Genomic DNA, 18086 nt, shown 5'->3' on the forward strand with positions numbered 1-18086 from the left:
ACAAATGTACACAATCTTTCAATCTCGTCTTAATTGCACACCAGTTAAGTATAACAACCTATTTTCACATACGATGAAAGTTCGAAACCCGTTTCCACACAGACCAAGATTATGCTTAGTTTTAATGGTTTATGACATTAACCGATAGTAAACCAATTTGTATCGGTTGATATTGGTATAATCCGACCCAAACGAAGATCCAACTACAAATCGATTAAAATCAAACCCAAACCCCTATTAAAATCCCCCAAATCGATTTCATCATTTAGAACCCTAAAATCTAAAAATCCAGAAAAGAGATTTGATTCCCACAGAGACAAACCCATAAGAGATTTCGATGTCCACACACTCTCTTTGTTCCATTTATTCTTGAAGAAACTTGATAAAGTCTGAATGAGTTGGATTTTGAGTTTAATTTATAGGTAGAGACGATTCATCTCTCCATCTTCCTCATCCTCATCTTTGGAATCATCACTGTATTCTTCGAACTTAAAGTCATCCTCCTCCTTTAGCATCATCTCTCATCACTGTCCTCTTCATTCTTAAAATTACTGTGTTGTAGAGAGACAAAGGAAGATGATTTGGGGATTTAAGTTTTTAGGTTTCGAATTGGCTTAAGTCGGGTCTTGGGCTGGTTTATTAGATCCTATTGTATTAGGTCAATTTAATCCGGTTTATATTCTCTAATCGGGTCATTTTGGTTTAGTTAGGTTAGTCATTGGTTAAATTCAAAACAGAAAACACTAACCAACTTTAAACCGCTATTTGTTAGTATTAGTTCGTCATTCAAAGTTTAGGGAGAAACGGGTTTTGAACTTTTATAGTGTGTGGAACTAGGTTGTCATACTTAATTTGTGTGCAATTAGATCGAAGTTCAAAGATTATGTACATTTATTACTATATGATAGTTCTGGTGTGGAAATAGGTCGTCTTCCCAATAAGAGAAGGACTTCTTATTAATCTTGTGATTCTATAATAAGTTCATTAAATAAATTTATAAAAAAAAAAGAAATACATTTCATTTCACACTCGCACACAACAAACAAAGTTCAATATATCTAAACAATTATATTCCCTTAATTAAATCATTTCATTTCACACTCGGGCCCAACAAACAGAATTCACTGTGCAAGCTATCGGAAGATTCAATACCTCTCGTACACAATTTCATACTGCTTCTTATTATATCAGTCACTACCAATTTCTCAAAGGATAACAAAGATTCATCACCAAAGATTCAGAACATATACACTGCTTGAAAGAAGCATTACCAAAGATTCATATAATGTTTGTAGTATAGATATGATTCTGATGACGAAGCTGACAGGCAAAGACGTCAAGTTTGATTGGTCAGACGATTGCTCGAGGAGTTTCGCGGAGTTGAAGAGACAGTTGACACAGACACCCGTTTTGGTACTTCCGAGGCCAGGAATACCATATGAGGTCTACACTGATGCCTCAGGAACCGGATTGGGATGTGTATTGATGCAGGAGGGTAAGGTCATTGCATATGCATCACGCCAGTTGAGGCCTCACGAGGTCAATTATCCTACGCACAATCTGGAGTTAGCGGCTGTTGTATTTGCGCTGAAGATCTGGAGGTCATATTTGTATGGAGAGAAGGTCAAGATCTTCACGGACCACCAGAGTCTGAAATACATATTTACTTAGGCAGACCTAAATTTGTGGCAGTGTAGCTGGAAGGAGTTGGTAGCAAACTACAGCTTGGAGATCACTTATCATCCGGAAAAAGCCAATCATGTGGCAGATGCCTTGAGTAGGCACCAGAGCGATGTTTCTGGAACCCAAGAGGTTTAGGAGCTCACTGGGACACTTGCTAGTCTCAGATTGTGTGCAGGTACTGTAGAGGGAGAATCAGTTGGCGTTGAGAAGGTAGAGCTATTATGGAGGATAAGCAAAGCCCAGGATGGTGATAAGGCTTTGTGTAAGCAGATCGAGATGAAGAGTATTGGATATCATACAGCCTCCAGCGTGATGTTCATGTATTGAAGCCGGGTCTGTGTCCAGACGATGAGCCGTTAAGGAATGAGATCTTACGGCAAGCACACCACTCAAAATTTTCTATCCATCTAGGGAATAATAAGATGTATAGGGATTTGAAGCGCTATTATCATTGGCCTGGTATGAAGATGGATGTTGCTTCATTTGTATCGCAGTGTCAGACATGTCAGATGGTTAAGGCTGAGCATCAGGTGCCTAGCGGGTTATTACAGAACCTGCCATTGCCAGAGTGGAAATGAGACATGGTAACTATGGATTTTGTGAAGAGGTTGCCGACCACATTAGGCGGGAAGACTTACCAAGTCAGCCCATTTCCTAGCGATTAAGAAGACAGACGGAGCTGATCAATTGGCGCAGACTTACATCTGTGAGATTGTGAGATTGCATGGAGTTCCTGTCAGCATTGTATCGGATTGGGATGCAAAGTTTGCATCCGCATTTTGGAGAGCCTTTCAAAAGGCGTTTGGGACCAAGGTACATATGAGTACGGCTTATCATCCACATACAGATGGTCAGTCGGAGAGGACTATTCAAACTTTGGAGTATATGCTCAGAACTTGCGTCTTAGATGGGAGAGGAAGCTGAGCGAAGTATCTACCTCTAGCCGAGTTTGCCTACAACAACAGTTATCATTCGAGCATTAAGATGGCTCCGTATGAGGCTCTTTATGGTAGGCCTTGTCGCACATAGCTTTGTTGGACAGAAGTGGGAGAACGACGTGAGATAGAACCAACCATGGTTCAAGAGACGGTAGAGCAGGTTGAGATGCTCAAGGCTCGGCTTAAGGAAGCCCATGACCGTCAGAAGAGTTATGCAGATAAGCGGCGTAGAGATTTGGAGTTCCAGGTTGGCGACCTGGTATACCTGAAAATAAGGATATTTCGGGGAGGATCTAAGACTCGGAAGCTAAAGAAGCTTAAACCGAGATATATGGGACCATATCCTATTTTGGAGCAGGTTGGATCAGTTGCTTATCGATTGGGTTTATCAACAGAGTTATCAGACATCTATGACGTGTTTCATGTTTTGGTTTTGAGCAAAGTCTTGAGAGAGCCACAGCTCATCTTGCAGGAGCCACCAAGAAACCTTGGCAAAGATTTGCGTACGCTATGTCAGCCAGTAGAGGTATTGGATCGCCAAGTGAAAGCAGTTCATGGTATGATGACCATGTTGGTCAAAGTTCGTTAGGAAAGAGATGGTATTCAGGAAGAGACCTGGGAGTCCGAGCACCAAATAAGGATTGATTACCCCGAGCTGTTTCGTGATGTTATGGGGGAGTTAGTTGGTGACTCGAATTCGGGGTCGAATTCCTTGTTAGTGGGAGAGAGTTGTCATGACATCCCCAGCAGCCCATGGTATCTTCTATAAAAACTCACTTCTCTTCTTTGTTTTCTTCACCAAAATCATCAAGAAATGTTTAGAGAGAAAGAGTTAATGGGAGAAATGAAGAAGTTTTGTAGAGCCTGAATCACCACCGGAGTTCGTCGGAGCCGCCTCACGCCGTGACTGTTTCGAGCTCACTACCACCGTTAACCGCCCAAGGTAACACCGGAAACCACATGCATTAAGCTTCAGTTTAGAGTCCGTTTAGTAAATCACCCATAACTTCCTAACCGTTGAGAATTTCATGCACGCAAGACTACCATCGTGTTCCTGTCGTCGAGATGAAGCCATAGACACCGACCACGCCGCACTCGGAGCCCGGACGAAGGCGGACTAACCTAAGACGACTTACATGGAAGTAACGACTTACATTTTATTCTGAGATTCTGGTCAAACTTTCCTTATCTTGGACGACTTCCATGTACGTCGTCGGACGGACGACTTCCGTGTAAGTCGGCTAGAAAAAAATAATATTTTTTGTTTTATTTTTCAATTGCAAAACTAACCTGAGACGACTTATATTGAAGTCGTCTAGGTATAACAAAATATTCATTTTTTTATTTTTTATTGGACGGCTTATGTTTAAGTCGTCCAGAAAAGTCAAATTTCTGACACAATCCGGTCAAATGCAAAACTAACCCGTTTTCTTGAATTTTTTTTTTAACAAACAAAGATGGGCGACTTCCATGTAAGTCGTCTAGGTTAAAAATCAATTGCAAAACTAACCTAAATGGACGACTTCCTGGAAGTCTACCAGACGACCTCCGTGGAAGTTGTAAGCGTCAATGTTTAATAAACTTTCATTTTCTCTAAAACTATAAAGACTTTTTAATTTTTTTTTGTTAATTCATGTATATTAGTCAATATTGGGGCTTCTGGATGAAATTTATAATTTAATTGGTGATATTTATGAGGTTACCAACATTCATCCGTGGAAGTCTTCTACGTTAGTTTTTGTAAATTTGTTAAGTAACTTTAAGATATGTTTATTTAATTTTCAAAAGTGTTAAGTAACTTCAAGAATATCAAGTAACATGTTTTAATGTGTCCTCTTAGATCATAAGATATATTTTTTACTTATGTATCTAATGATATGTATCTAATGAAAGTGTTCTATCTTTGAACTTATGTAATGTTTTATCTTTTGTGAATTTGACTAAGTTTTCTTGAGAATTCTTCTCCCTTAGTTGTAATAAATTAAATTAATTTTTTGTGTTATTGTATTTTTCTATTGAAGTTGTATCAATAACTTCAATTATGTCAAGTGATTTTGGCAAGATAATATTGTGGAAAATGAACATATGTACCAAACTTTTTCATTAATATCTCTTAAAATTTACAAAAAAAAATCACAACTAAAGGTATACACATGAAAATCACAAAACAGATCACAAACAAAACTATTATAGATCATTTCTCTACAAAGACAAGCTTAGACTCCACTTGACATGGAATAAGACTTCCTGCTTCTGGAAGACTTCCTGATTCTGGAAGACTTCCTGGAAGTCGTCTGGAAGACTTCTTGTAAGTCGTCCGGAAGACTTCCTGGAAGTCTCCTAGTGCATTATAATTAAAAGACTTTCGGATCCAGATCTAAAAAACCTGCATAACATAGTAAAAAACATTCAAACGACATAAAAACAGAGAAAATGAGTTGAAAATTATATATATATACTTTTATAGAACACACAAAGTACATATCCAAGTGAAAGATGAGAACCATCTGATTAAAAACCTGCAACAGAAAGATAGATTAGTGAGAAAGACATGAGACAAAAATGAAAAATTCATATAAAGTTTAGTGTTTTCAAGTCAAAGAGATTAGAGTGAGTTTGGAGAGTTTTAGTTTGGGAAAAATGTATGCACTTTATGCAACATGGGGTTACCAAATGAAGAAAAATCATACATAAAAACTTATCAAAACGCTCAGATATGTTATGAAAGGGAGACATGGGAGAAGACTCCGTCAGAAGACTTCTTGGAAGTCGTCTGGAAGTCGTCTGGAAGACTTCCTGGAAGTCGTCTGGAAGACTTCCTGGAAGTCGTCTGGAAGACTTCCTGGAAGTCGTCTGGAAGTCTTCTGGCCCGGAAGTCTTCCAGATCTGAAAAACTTGCATATCCAAATCCAAATCTGAAAAACTTGCATATCCAAAAACGTTCAAATGCCTTTAAAATAGAGAAAATGAGTGGAAGATTAGATAGATCTACTTCTATAGAACACACAAAAATACATATCTAAAATTAATAGATCTACCTTTAAATGAGTGGTAGATGAGAACCATGTGATGAAAAACTTGCAAAAACAAGATAAATTAGTGAGAAAGACATGAGACAAAAACAATAAATTGATATAAAGTTTAATGTTTATAAATTCAAAGAGATTAGAGCGAGGTTGGAGAGTTTTAGAATGATGAACATTACATTTTTGTTGTAACCATTTGAGAGGAAGAGAGAAAATGTGTAAATATTTCTTTATATAGGGAGACAAAAAAATCCAATTAGATTAAATATTTTCGATTCAGAAGACTTCAAGTAAGTCGTCCATAAGACTCCGATATTTTTAGTGGGAAACTAAAATATTTTTAGAGGGAAGCTAAAATATTTTTACCGGGAAACTAAAATAGAAGACTTCCTAGACGACTTACTTGTCCTCTAGACCCTAAACATAACCTCTACACTAAATTAACGAACTAAACACTTCTTAAACTTAAAAAGTGTTTACTATACACATAAATAAACACATATAGATAAAAATTTAATGTTTTAAAAAAACATTTAAGCTTTCCAAAATCTAACCCTAAGAATACATACAATACTACAACATATGTTGCCAAACCCTAAACCAAAGAATATCATGATTAACGACTTCCAGTATCTCAGAAGACTCAGACGACTTACCGGGGCTGTATTCGTAAAAATAAGTTCTGTTTTTTTTGTTTGGTCACGAGGGGTTGGATGTATTTTCACAAAGCTTTTAGGTTAGTTTTGCATTTGATTCAAGTTTGGGTATATGTTTGCACTTCAAATCAAGTTTTGAATCATATTTGGCAAATTCCCCGTGTTTCTTTCACTATCGACCAAATAGTAGTGAAATGATTTGTCTTAATAATTTTATTTTCCTTTTCTTTAACTATTAGAAGTTTAGAAACTATAATATGAAACCATTGGTTCGACATCAAGACTATCTAAAATTCATATAACCTGAAACCAAACAAATAATAATAATTTTTTATTATCACTGGAAAAAACCAAAAACATCAACAGTTTGAGCCAAACAAACCAAAATAAATATTGATTTAGAATTATAGCTATATTTTAGGAGATTAAAAAAAATAACAACCTAAAACCGAACCGATATTCAGATTAAACAGATTTAATGTCTCTTTATTAAAAAATAACAAAACTAATACTCACATCCCGCGCAAAGAGCGGATTATTATCTCATATTGATGTAATACCGGATTCCTAAAAACAAAAGTTCCCAAAAATAGATTTTGCCAGTATATCTTGGGTGTAACCTATAAATTCAACCCCTAGATAGTAACCAATAGAAAGCTGCCACGTATCATATTTTGTTTATGAAGAAAAATTAGAAAATATTATTTAAAAAGAAATTAAACATTGCAAGCTTCTAAACCCTAAAACTTATACCAAAAATTTTAAACAGTAAACCCTAAGTTCTAGGATTAACACTAAACCTTAAAACCTAGAGTTAACCCTAAACCCTAAACTCTAAACTATAAACTTTAGGGTTATTCTGAAACCATAAATGTTGTCAGCAAAACCCTAAGCTATAACCCCTAGAGTTTAGAATTAGCCTTAGGATTTAGGGTTAACCTTAGGATTTATGATTAACCTTAGGGTTTAGGGTTAACCCTAGGGTTTAGGGTTTAGTGTTTAGAGTTTGAGTTATAGGATTTGGTATTAATCCTAAAATTTAGAGTTTAGTGTATAGAATTTGAGGTATAAGGTTTAGGATTTAGAATTTTGCAATGTCTAATTTTTTTTTTGCAATTAATATTATTTTCTATTTTTTTTTTAAGTAAGATATGACATGTGACAACTTTCTATTGGATACTATTTAAGGAGGTGAACCTAAAAATAAATCATTTATTAATAAGCGTGATTTGCAAGATGTTAACAAAGTAATAAGTGACTTTTTTGACCATATAAATGTATATCTCTGTTAATATCTGATGCCTAAGAAAATAAGTTTCCAAAGATCTATTTTCAATTAAATAGTAAAACTTGCTGGGTAATGCAATCAGTTGCCTAAGTTCTTTCATATAATGAATATAGGGAAAATTGCCGAGAACAAAACAACTATAGATTTGTCCCCTTAGTATTAAATCATAAATCTTTGTTTCTACAGAATAAACAATAGTGAATACCCTATTTTGTCATTTTCTTTAACATGTAGTTACCATAAAAAAATTAATTTTACTTTAATGAAATAGAAAGTAAAAGGAGTAAAAGTTTTTAAGAAAAACACAACCATGTCATCGTCTCCGACTCCTTTCTCAATTGAAGAAGATGCGATTTCGTTCGCCGTCACCACCGTCTTGAGCTGGCCGTCTAAGTCTGTCGGAAAGGTTGAAATCGTCATCCCATCTCTCCGTCGTCTTCCTTGTTTCATCGTCACATCTCTTCGTCTTTCCTCTGTTATCTCCGCCGTCGTCACATCTCTTCGTCCTTCCTTCCTCGTCACATCTCTTCGTCTTTCCTTTTAAATCGTCATCACGATTAGATTCACATTGTTCTTCTTTTTCTCTTGCTTCATCTCGGTTCCCAAAAATTGAAGGTTAGGGTTTGGAAATTCCCTTTATTATTTTTTTTATTTTGTTCGTTTTATGGTTTTGCATATAGTAGATAGAGATTGCATTGTTTGAAACACAATTTGATTCACATTTACGGTTTTGATTTTAGTTTGTTGTTGAGTTGATTGTAGTTTGTTGTTGAGTTCGATTCACGTTTTAAAACACAATTCGATTCGATTCACGTTTATAGTTCTCAATTCCTAATAGACTTGAAAAGGCTAATTAGTTTGACATGTAAATAGATCGATTTTACATGTTGTTAATGTGATCAGTTGATTTGGCTCTGTTTCTTTGCCGTGTTTGGACCATGCGTGTAGAGAAAAACACATATGATAGTTGATTGTGATTGTTATGTGCTATTTTTGAATGTCTAATCGTTTGATTGTGAGATTGAGTTATATTTACTTTGGAATTATGTTTGTATGTCCTTAAAGGAATGGCTAACGAGTTGAAGTTTATGATTTCATGTTTTATAGGAATGTCTTATCAGTTTCCAAAACGCATTCTTGAAGAAGTTGTTGAGACTCAGATTGATAAGATTAACAACACCTGTAGACGTACGATTCTTGAAACGGTGAAGGGTGTTCTCAAGGATGAGTATGAAGAAGTATTGAAAGACCCGGTCTTCGGTCCGATTCTGGCAATCGTAGAAAATAAGCTCATTTACTCCGGGAAGATTATTCACAGCTTCATATGCAAGCAGCTCAAGGTTTCCAAGCACCACAAGTTGTGGTTTCTGTTTGCAAAGCGGTCTCTCAGGTTTTCTATGCAAGAATTTCATGCCGTGACTGGTTTGAAGTTCAAAGATGAAACGGAGATAGACTTCATTAATTGGAAGGATGATAAGGGGGTTCTGGAGCCTCGTGCTGAAGCAAAATAGAAAGATTAACTTATTCAGTGTAAGGGATGAGCTTCTTAAAGAGTGTAAGGAGTGGACATATGTGGACAGGGTGAGGCTAGTATATCTGTGTATTATACATGGATTCATCATGGCTAAGGATTGGAAAGTGTCTATCCCTCAAGAATACATCCGTTTGGTGATGGATTTTGAGAAGTTGAGGATGTATCCTTGGGGTCTTCGCGCGTATGATGAGCTTCTTGCATCAATATTCAGAGCAAGGGAAGATTTTCATCTGAAGAACAGTTACGTGTTGGATGGATTCTCATATGCGTTTCAGATATGGATTATGGAAGCAGTCCCAGACATTGGTACTATGGTGGGTAAAAAGATTAAGAAAAACATCACCAAAGTGAGATGTAGAAATTGGACAGGAAGTGGAAAAGTATCCTACCAAGATATCAGTAGCCTAGAGTCACACTTCGATAAGGTAACTATCTTTCTTCTATGAATATTGAATTCTAAAATTTGAACAATTTATGCTTACTGATTTGTTTGTTCTTGGTAGGGAGAGCTGTTTCCCTTTATATCTCATACCGGGAACAATGATGTGGTTGATAATGCTGAGTTCATTAGGGAAGATGAAAAAAGGATGAAAGAGTTGGTCGTATTGTTGCTCTGATGAATGCCAAACAAGACTGGAACCAATTCGCTTGGGAAGTTGAGGCTTTACCTCGAAATGTGGAGCTTTCTGATTCAGAAGAAGATGTTGAAGTCGAAGATGTCACAGATGAACCGTCTGTTGTTGTAGAGGAACCGGCTGTTGTTGCAGAGGAACCGGTTGTTGTTGCGAAAAGGGGCAAGCGCAAGCTTATAGATCCCGGTGTAGAGTCTCGAAAGAAACAACTGCTTTGTCAACGGGCGGCTGAGCATAACAGTGGTGTCTCCGGTGATCTGAAGACCTTCATTGAAGGTTTGTTCACCTCTTCTTTCAACTCTTTAAAGGAGCTGGTGCAAAAGGACTGTTGGGGTCAAAATCGGTCACGACGGAATTAATGTCTGAAAGTCCGTAAAAATCGGCATGAACATTTTTATGAAAAGTAATCTTCGTAAAGAAATCTTTACGAAGAGCCTTGCGGTAAGATCTTGTTCTAATCTCAATCGAACCACTAAATACCGATTGTCCGAAGGCAACGGACACGTATCCAAATCGGCCACGGACAAGCTCAAGTATGGCCATCGGACCACGCACAAGCCAAGCTCGGTCGCTACGTAGCGACCAAGCACGCACACGTAGTGTACATGTCATCTGTTAGTGTGTGTGGTCATATTCCAACACTGAAGCCTGGTTTTATGGCGCGCCTGCATGGGATTTTCATCAGATCAAATTTTCCACAAGAACACGTGCGTCTGACCAAGTTAACCGAGCAGTCGAAAGTGTCACCTTGAAATAAAAACCTATGATCGCTAACTGGAAAGACCTTAAACGTTTTACCCTTCTCAATCCTTCTGTCAATCTTCTTCTCCGCAACAATGGTCAGTGGCTTCGAATGCTTAGAACTTAAAGTTCTACGTTTGAAAAACCATCGAGTCATCATTTCCCTAATGTTGTCCAACAAAGGTATCACTGGAAACTCTCTAGGCGTACGCAAAGCAACATTTATTGAATCCACAGGGTTAGTAGTCCTAATATCATATCTGTAACCCGGAAACTGACAACGAGCCCACCTCCTTACATCGGTATCTATGAGATAATTTCCAATTTCAGGACTAATAGCGAAAATAGCAGTGAACACCTTACGAAAATCAGCAGCTCGATAAGCTTTAGAAGCCTTTGCAACCAAACCAGCCACACCTTTCCCGCTGAAATATGTTACAACATTATTCAGCAAGTGGTGAATGCAAATTCCATGATGAGCTTGCGGGTACACTCTCGCAATAGCTTTAGCAATTGAAGAATTCCTATCAGACACAAAAGCTAAACTATGGTCGTCAGCAATGACCATATTAAGTTGGCTCATAAACCAGTTCCACGCGAGGTCATTCTCTGAGTCGACAACCCCAAAGGCAATAGGATATAAACTCGAGTTTCCATCTAATGTAGTAGCCACTAGTAATACTCCTTTGTATTTGCTCTTCAAAAACGTCCCATCCACTACAATAACTTTTCGAATTGCAGCATAGAAACCACAAACACTCTGACCAAACGAGATGAAGAGGAATCTGAATTCCCCTTTTGTATCCCTTTCATAAAACGTGTGTGACCCTGGATTAGCTTCCTTCATCATGTGCAAGTATTTGGGAATTTTTTCATAACCTTTCTCTGGAATACCTTTCACTGCGTTGATTGCATATTCACGTGCATCCCACGCCAAAGAATAGGATATCTCAACTCCATGTACCATATGTATATACTGGATTATATCATTCGATCTCGGCCCTTCTTTAGCAGTTTCATACTTATGCATAATCAGAGTAGCCACTGTTTTTGCTGAAACTGTCCTAACAGAACCCTTCCTATTGGATGCAGCACATGAATGATCAGGTACATACTTTTTGATGATAAAATATGATGACCCTGTTAATCCCTCTGCACGAACACGCCAGCTGCAATCATCATCTGACCAACGAATGTACCACACTTTTTTATCCGATCTGGCAACCACGTAGTCGAAATTATGTTTCATTGCACATATTTCGAATGCTGCCTTCAAAAGTGTTTTGGAACTAAATGATTGACCCTTCTTCACAACATCCACCAAAGAGAAGCAAACACTATCTTCATTGATCTTCTCTTTGTCACACTTTTTGTCATCTTCACTATCAGGTACCTCAATATCTTCTTCTGAATCCATATCAGCTGCATCGTCAGACTCCATATCACCTGAATCGTCAGACTCCATAGTCTCTTCCTCTCCGTTAGGAGACTCAGTACCTTCTTCCGCTATGTTAGGGGCTTGAGTACTCACACACAACTGCGTCGAAGCTTTGTTCTTTACATATGTAAGAAAATTTCTAACTTGCCGATCACTGGTCATGATAACGGGTGGTGAGTTGATGCTATTGATCAAATCGGAAGGTAAATAACCCAGCTCTATATTGACCATGTTTATATCAATTCCAAAGTCTTCACACACCATAACCTTTAGGTTTTCAAAGCTTGAACTTGTGTCCAAAGTAAGTAACTTGCCTCCTTTTTCTTCATCAACAAGAAATCCCCATCCATTGTTCATCGACGATTTCCACAAACCACATGAAGCATAGATGTTAATCTTCATATTTTTAGAATGACAAAAGTTTGGAAGAACTGAAAAATGAAGAAGAACTTCCACGTTAAATTTCAGAAATCGTGCTATGTTGAAGAAGAAGACTAGATTTTAGGAAAAAATAAATAAAAAAGGAAATAAAAAACATTTAAAAGATTTACTGAATATTTTCTAACCGTTTTTGGCTAGATTTTCGGATTTTGTAATTTTATTAGGTAGAATTTGCATTCTATCTGTTTAGAAATTAGAAGGTCTGGTAGAATATTGTATACCACCAATGTAGACAAAAGGACAATTCGAATAATGCATTTCCTACCTTAGTAAATTAATTAATTTTTGTAGCGCATCAAATCTACCAGTTATGTAGAGCATAGAGGGAATGAGGATTTTATATTCTTCCCTAGTAGTTGTTAATATTTTCGGTGTATTGCGCATTCTACGGTTGGTAGATCACTATGTCTTTGTTAGATTATACATTCTAAACCTCCGTAGATAGTAGATCTGATTTTCTAACACCTTTTCCCCATTTTTGAAATTACTATTCAAACATTTTTTGAATCCAAATATATTTTTCTTATATGCAGTTGCTTATCTACATCAAATATACTATTTTTGCAGATTTTTTTTTATTTTAAAAATATTTGATTTGGATTTTTATATACAAAAAAGGTAATGAATGTTCAAAAGTGACAAAAGTTAATTTTATTCTAAAAGGACAATACCTTAGTTTAGTTGTTCTATATTGGCAATTTTCCCATGAATATATCACAATGATAATTGAAGGAAAATATTGACCAAAAAAGTTTTAGTAAAAGAAATTCAGTGAGTTGAATCCGCACCTTGCTTAATTATTTTAGGACTAGATTTGCGATTTTGATTTTCATATTTATATACATTCCTTAATAGATAATGCACTAATAGAAATGTGAACTTACATCTTATTATATAAAAAGCAAGATATTCATTTCTAATCTCGCATTCTAATCATAAAATAAATTCTATGTGGTGATTTGTGAATAATTTAATATACAATAATAGTATTGCAAGTTAAAAAAAAAGATTGAACTAGAGATCTCAGCTTGTCCACATCTGCAAAAAATTCACCACCAATCAAAGTGATACATCAATTTGCCATGTCATCTCCTAAACTAAACGTAAAAGAGTTTTAGACCTAACTTTTTCTCTGTTCACCGTACAAACCCAATCTTAGAAATCCAATACGTAGCCCAAGACCCAAGCATTCTTTTTTCCTTCCCTTTCTCCACGCATCTCTTCCTCTTCCTCTTCCTCAGATTAAAAAAGCAAACGCCAACCTTCCTGCTAATATAACTATTTCTTCACTTTTATTTTTTGTGACATGATAAGTCACAAAGCCTTTCTCCTAAGCCGATTTCCTTTATTTTTATGGTTTTCCTTATTTTCTTGATTTTATTTCTTTTTTTTTTTCCTAACTAGGTTAAGCTTCTCTTTAATTTTCTATATACGTAGCCTCTCGGGAAGCTTTTAGAACACACCATCAATAAACTATCATCTTCAAGATATTACTTATCCCTCAAGCAATCTTTGCTAAGTTCATACAAAAAGCTTTGCATTCGAACTCTGTCTTCCGAGTTGATCCTTCTTCATTCGTGATCATCTTCTAGGCCTTTGTTTACCCATTCTTCGAATCTACAGTAGGATTTCTAGTTTGGGATCTATCTATCAAGGTTTCCTATCTTAGTGGTATCAGAGCAATCAATACCTTAGGACCGAGCTTGGACACCAGACAAACTACCGCACTAACCGGGATGAACAAACAGATCGAAGATTTCGTTTATCACAAAATCAACAAACCGAAGGTATCCGAAAAGAATTAGGAGGTGAAATCGCTGAGCTCAAAGCAATATTGGAAAAATACTTTGCCAACACTCCACCACCTTCAGCACAACATGAAGGTTCTTCTGGTCTTAAAGTGGCATACAAATCAAACAAACCCGACCCACCAGATCATCTTCGCAGAGAACAAAGCACAACCAAAACACCTCAGCTCAACCCCGAAACTAACCCTAACCCACCATTCCCTAATGGATTGTCATCACGACTTACAAAAATTGGGTTCCCAATGTTCGATGGATCTGTACTTAGAGAATGGGTTTACCGCTGCGAACAGTTCTTTTGAATCGATAGTACTCCACCGGAACTAAAGGTTCGACTCGCCTCTCTCCATATGACCGGCAAAGCTTTACAATGGCATCATGCTTATATTGCCAATCGCTACAATATATTCCCACTTTGGCCGGAATACGTTGCTGCCATATCTGAACGTTTCAGTGAGCTCTACGACGATCCTTTATCTGAGTTAGTCAGCCTGAAACCAGGAAGCGACCCTATCGACGTTTATCTAGAAAAATTCGACTGCGCTATGAACAGACTAACACTCGCCGCAGGTCATGCCTTGAGTATCTTTCTCACGAACATGAATCAACACCTCGCACTCCACGTCCGTCAGTTCAATGTCACTACAGTTCCTGCCGCAGCACGAATTGCAAAACTCCATGAGCTTTCTCTTCAACACACTTTGGTGAAAACATCTCGAACGTCTATCAACTACTCTCAAAAGCAGAATTTCTCACCATTCAACAAGAATCAAAACCAAGCACCGACTTATACAGCTCCAGCTTTCAATACAAAACCGCTTCTTCCTAATACCCAACATAAGCGCCTTACATTCGAGGAGATGCTAGAACGCAAATGCAAAGGAGTATGCATGTTTTGCGAAGAACCATTCACTCCGGGCTACCAATTGAAACACAAACGATCTCAGATCCTTTATCTAGAAGCTGATCAGGGAGACATATCTGAGAACGATGATGAGGAAGAACCCGCAGCATGTATTGAGCTTGAAAATCAAGATGACAAAATTCCCACAATATCAGTTCACGCTTTAAACGGTTTTCCAACATACAACTGCATGTGAATTATGGGCCAGCATGAGAAGAAGAAGCTACACATTCTTATTGATCCATGAAGCATTCATAACTTCCTCGACTTACAGATGGCAAAATCTTTGGGGTGCAACTTCATACCGACCAGACCAATGACTGTAGCAGCAGCAAGTGGCGATCTCATCACCAACTATAAGTGCAGCAATTTTGCATGGAAAACACAAGGTTATGACTTCAAAACAGAGATATGAACCCTACCTCTTTGTTGCAGCGATCTAGTCCTCGGTGTGCAATGACTCTCCACATTAGGACCCATCTTATGGGACTTCTTGAACCTTTGTATGGAATTCACATTCAAAGGACTGAGACACGTTCTCAGAGGAATCACACCAAACGAGTCCAAAGTAATCTCCAGCAGTAGCCTGAACAAACTGATGCTACAGCAACCGCAAATTGCCCCCCTCCATCTACAAGAAAACGATGTCACATCAGAATCACAACAAAGTCTCAAACCTGAAACGATTCTCTATCATATAGAAGTTTCTGATACAAAAATAGATACATCTGGTTCACTGCAACATCTCCTCGACACATACTCGGATGTCTTTGAAGAACCAACAAACCTGCCTCCTTTTCGCCAGGGTTCAATCACAAAATACCGCTGGAATCAGGAGCAAACCCGGTTAACTTGAGACCTTATCGTTATTCCTCCCTGCAGAAAGATGTGATCGACAGAATGATACAAGAGATGCTGACTCAAGGGGTTATTCGATATAGCTCAAGCCCATACACCTCACCAGTCGTTCTCGTGAAAGAGAAAGACGGTTCTTGGCGACTTTGCGTCGACTACAGAGGTCTCAAAAAACAAAACATCAAAGATAATTACCCAATACCCCTATTAGAAGACTTGCTCGATGAACTCGTTGGCGCTAAATTTTTCTCTCAATTGGACCTACGAGCTGGATTTCATCAACTACGGATGGATCCTGAAGACGTCCATAAAACCGCGCTTCGTACTCACTCTGGTCATTACGAGTACCTCATCATGCCTTTTGGACTAACTAATGCCCCGTGTACGTTACAAGGCCTCATGAATCACGTATTCGAGCCTGTCCTTCGGAAATTTCTTCTGGTATTTTTTGACGATATCTTGATATAAAGTAAGACGTGGGACGATCACTTGCTTCACTTAGATACGGTTTTAGGAATCTTGCGCCATCAACAACTCTATCTCAAGATATCTAAATGCACTTTTAGAGCTACCAAGTTAGGGTATCTTGGACACTTTATCTCCAACCAGGGCGTCAGCACAGATCCTGCAAAGATAAGAGCAGTGGAGCATTGACCGACTCCAACAAATCAGAAAAAAACTCAGAAGTTTTCTCGGACTCGCAAATTACTACCGTCACTTCATTCAGGGCCACAGCATCATAGCCCGTCCCCTAACTTTTTTACTGCAAAAATATAGCTTATCATGGTCTTCTGAAGCATCGGCTGCCTTCCAAACGTTAAAAGACGCCTTGGTGTCAGCACCTGTCCTTGCATTGCCGGATTTCTCTAAACAGTTCATCGTCGAAACTGATGCATCTAAAACAGGTATTGGGGCAGTCCATATGCAAGACAACCACCCGGTATGCTACATCAGCAGAGCGTTAGGACCTCAGCATCAAAACCTATCGGTATATGAAAAGGAACTTTTCGCCGTTGTCCATGCAGTCCAAACATGGAACGCGTATCTCGCCCACGCCAAGTTCGTAATATGAACAGATCAACGAAGCTTAAAATATTTATTGGAGAAAAAGATCACTACACCATTCCAGCATATGTGGTTATCAAAGTTAATGGGTTATACGTTCGAAATCCAATACAAACAGGGCAAAGAGAATGTAGCCGCAGATGCCCTGTCCCGTGTATCTGGTTCTCAGCTTCTCCACATCGCTATATCTCAGATTCACCATGGCTTTTATGAATCTCAATCACGACTTTGGGAAACCGACCATAACCTCAAGAAGATTATTGACGACTTGACGACACAACCGTCAAAACATTCTACCTATTCATTCATCAATGGAGAATTACGTCGAAAGGGAAAGCTCGTCGTTGGTGATGATCCTGCAGTAAATCTTCATATCTTTAACTGGTTACATAACTCTGCGGTTGGGGGTCATTCTGGTCAAGATTCAACGCTACAAAGAATCGAATCCTTGTTCTTTTGGCCAAAGATGAGCTTGGAAACACAGAATTATGTCCGCAATTGTTCGTTTTGCCAGCAAAACAAGAACGACTTATCTGCTAAACCAGGGTTGTTACAGGCACTTTTGGTTCCTACTGGTGTCTGGGAATCAGTGACTCTCGATTTCATTGAAGGCTTACCACCTTCTTCGGAAAATCATTGTATCTTAGTGGTTATCGACAGGTTCAGTAAGAACCCTCACTTCCTCGCTTTATCACATCCATACACAGCTATGGATATCGCTAAACTCTATTTGGATCAAGTTTTTCGTCTCCACTGTATGCCGAAAGATATCACAAGTGACAGGGACCCAACTTTCCTCAGTGAAGTGTGGAGAGAAATGTTTTGTGTCCACGGTGTTGATCTTAATTTTTCTACAGCCTATCATCCTCAAACCGACGGTCAAACGAAGGTCACCAACAAAACTCTTGAAACATATCTTCGTTGTATGACTTCAGACTCCCCACATTCATGGAGTTCTTGGCTTCCTTTAGCCGAATGGTGGTATAATACTACTTATCATTCAGCCATACACACCACTCCGTATGAAATTATTTATGGCCAACCTCCACCAATACATATGCCATATCTTCCCGACGAAAG

The 18086-nt window shown here is 38.0% G+C and overlaps 3 protein-coding genes across 3 annotated transcripts; 2 read left to right on the top strand and 1 right to left on the bottom strand.

The window, feature by feature from the left end:
- The first annotated feature begins 1302 nt into the window (after window positions 1–1302).
- On the top strand, window positions 1303–2607 carry LOC125591832. The gene is made up of 4 exons (XM_048766699.1): window positions 1303–1648; window positions 1859–2003; window positions 2114–2213; window positions 2308–2607. Exons 1-4 carry the CDS (start codon window positions 1303–1305, stop codon window positions 2605–2607), a joined length of 891 nt encoding a protein of 296 aa, XP_048622656.1.
- A 150-nt stretch (window positions 2608–2757) lies between these two features.
- On the top strand, window positions 2758–3210 carry LOC125591833. Its single transcript, XM_048766700.1, has one exon. It carries the CDS (start codon window positions 2758–2760, stop codon window positions 3208–3210), a length of 453 nt encoding a protein of 150 aa, XP_048622657.1.
- A 7175-nt stretch (window positions 3211–10385) lies between these two features.
- Window positions 10386–12338, bottom strand: LOC106383419. The gene has a single exon (XM_048766701.1). The coding sequence runs from the start codon at window positions 12336–12338 to the stop codon at window positions 10386–10388; it is 1953 nt and encodes a 650-aa protein (XP_048622658.1).
- Window positions 12339–18086: the final 5748 nt, after the last annotated feature.

Source organism: Brassica napus, chromosome C8 (genome assembly GCF_020379485.1).
Source record: "Brassica napus cultivar Da-Ae chromosome C8, Da-Ae, whole genome shotgun sequence".
In the NCBI taxonomy this organism is placed as follows: Eukaryota; Viridiplantae; Streptophyta; class Magnoliopsida; order Brassicales; family Brassicaceae; genus Brassica; species Brassica napus.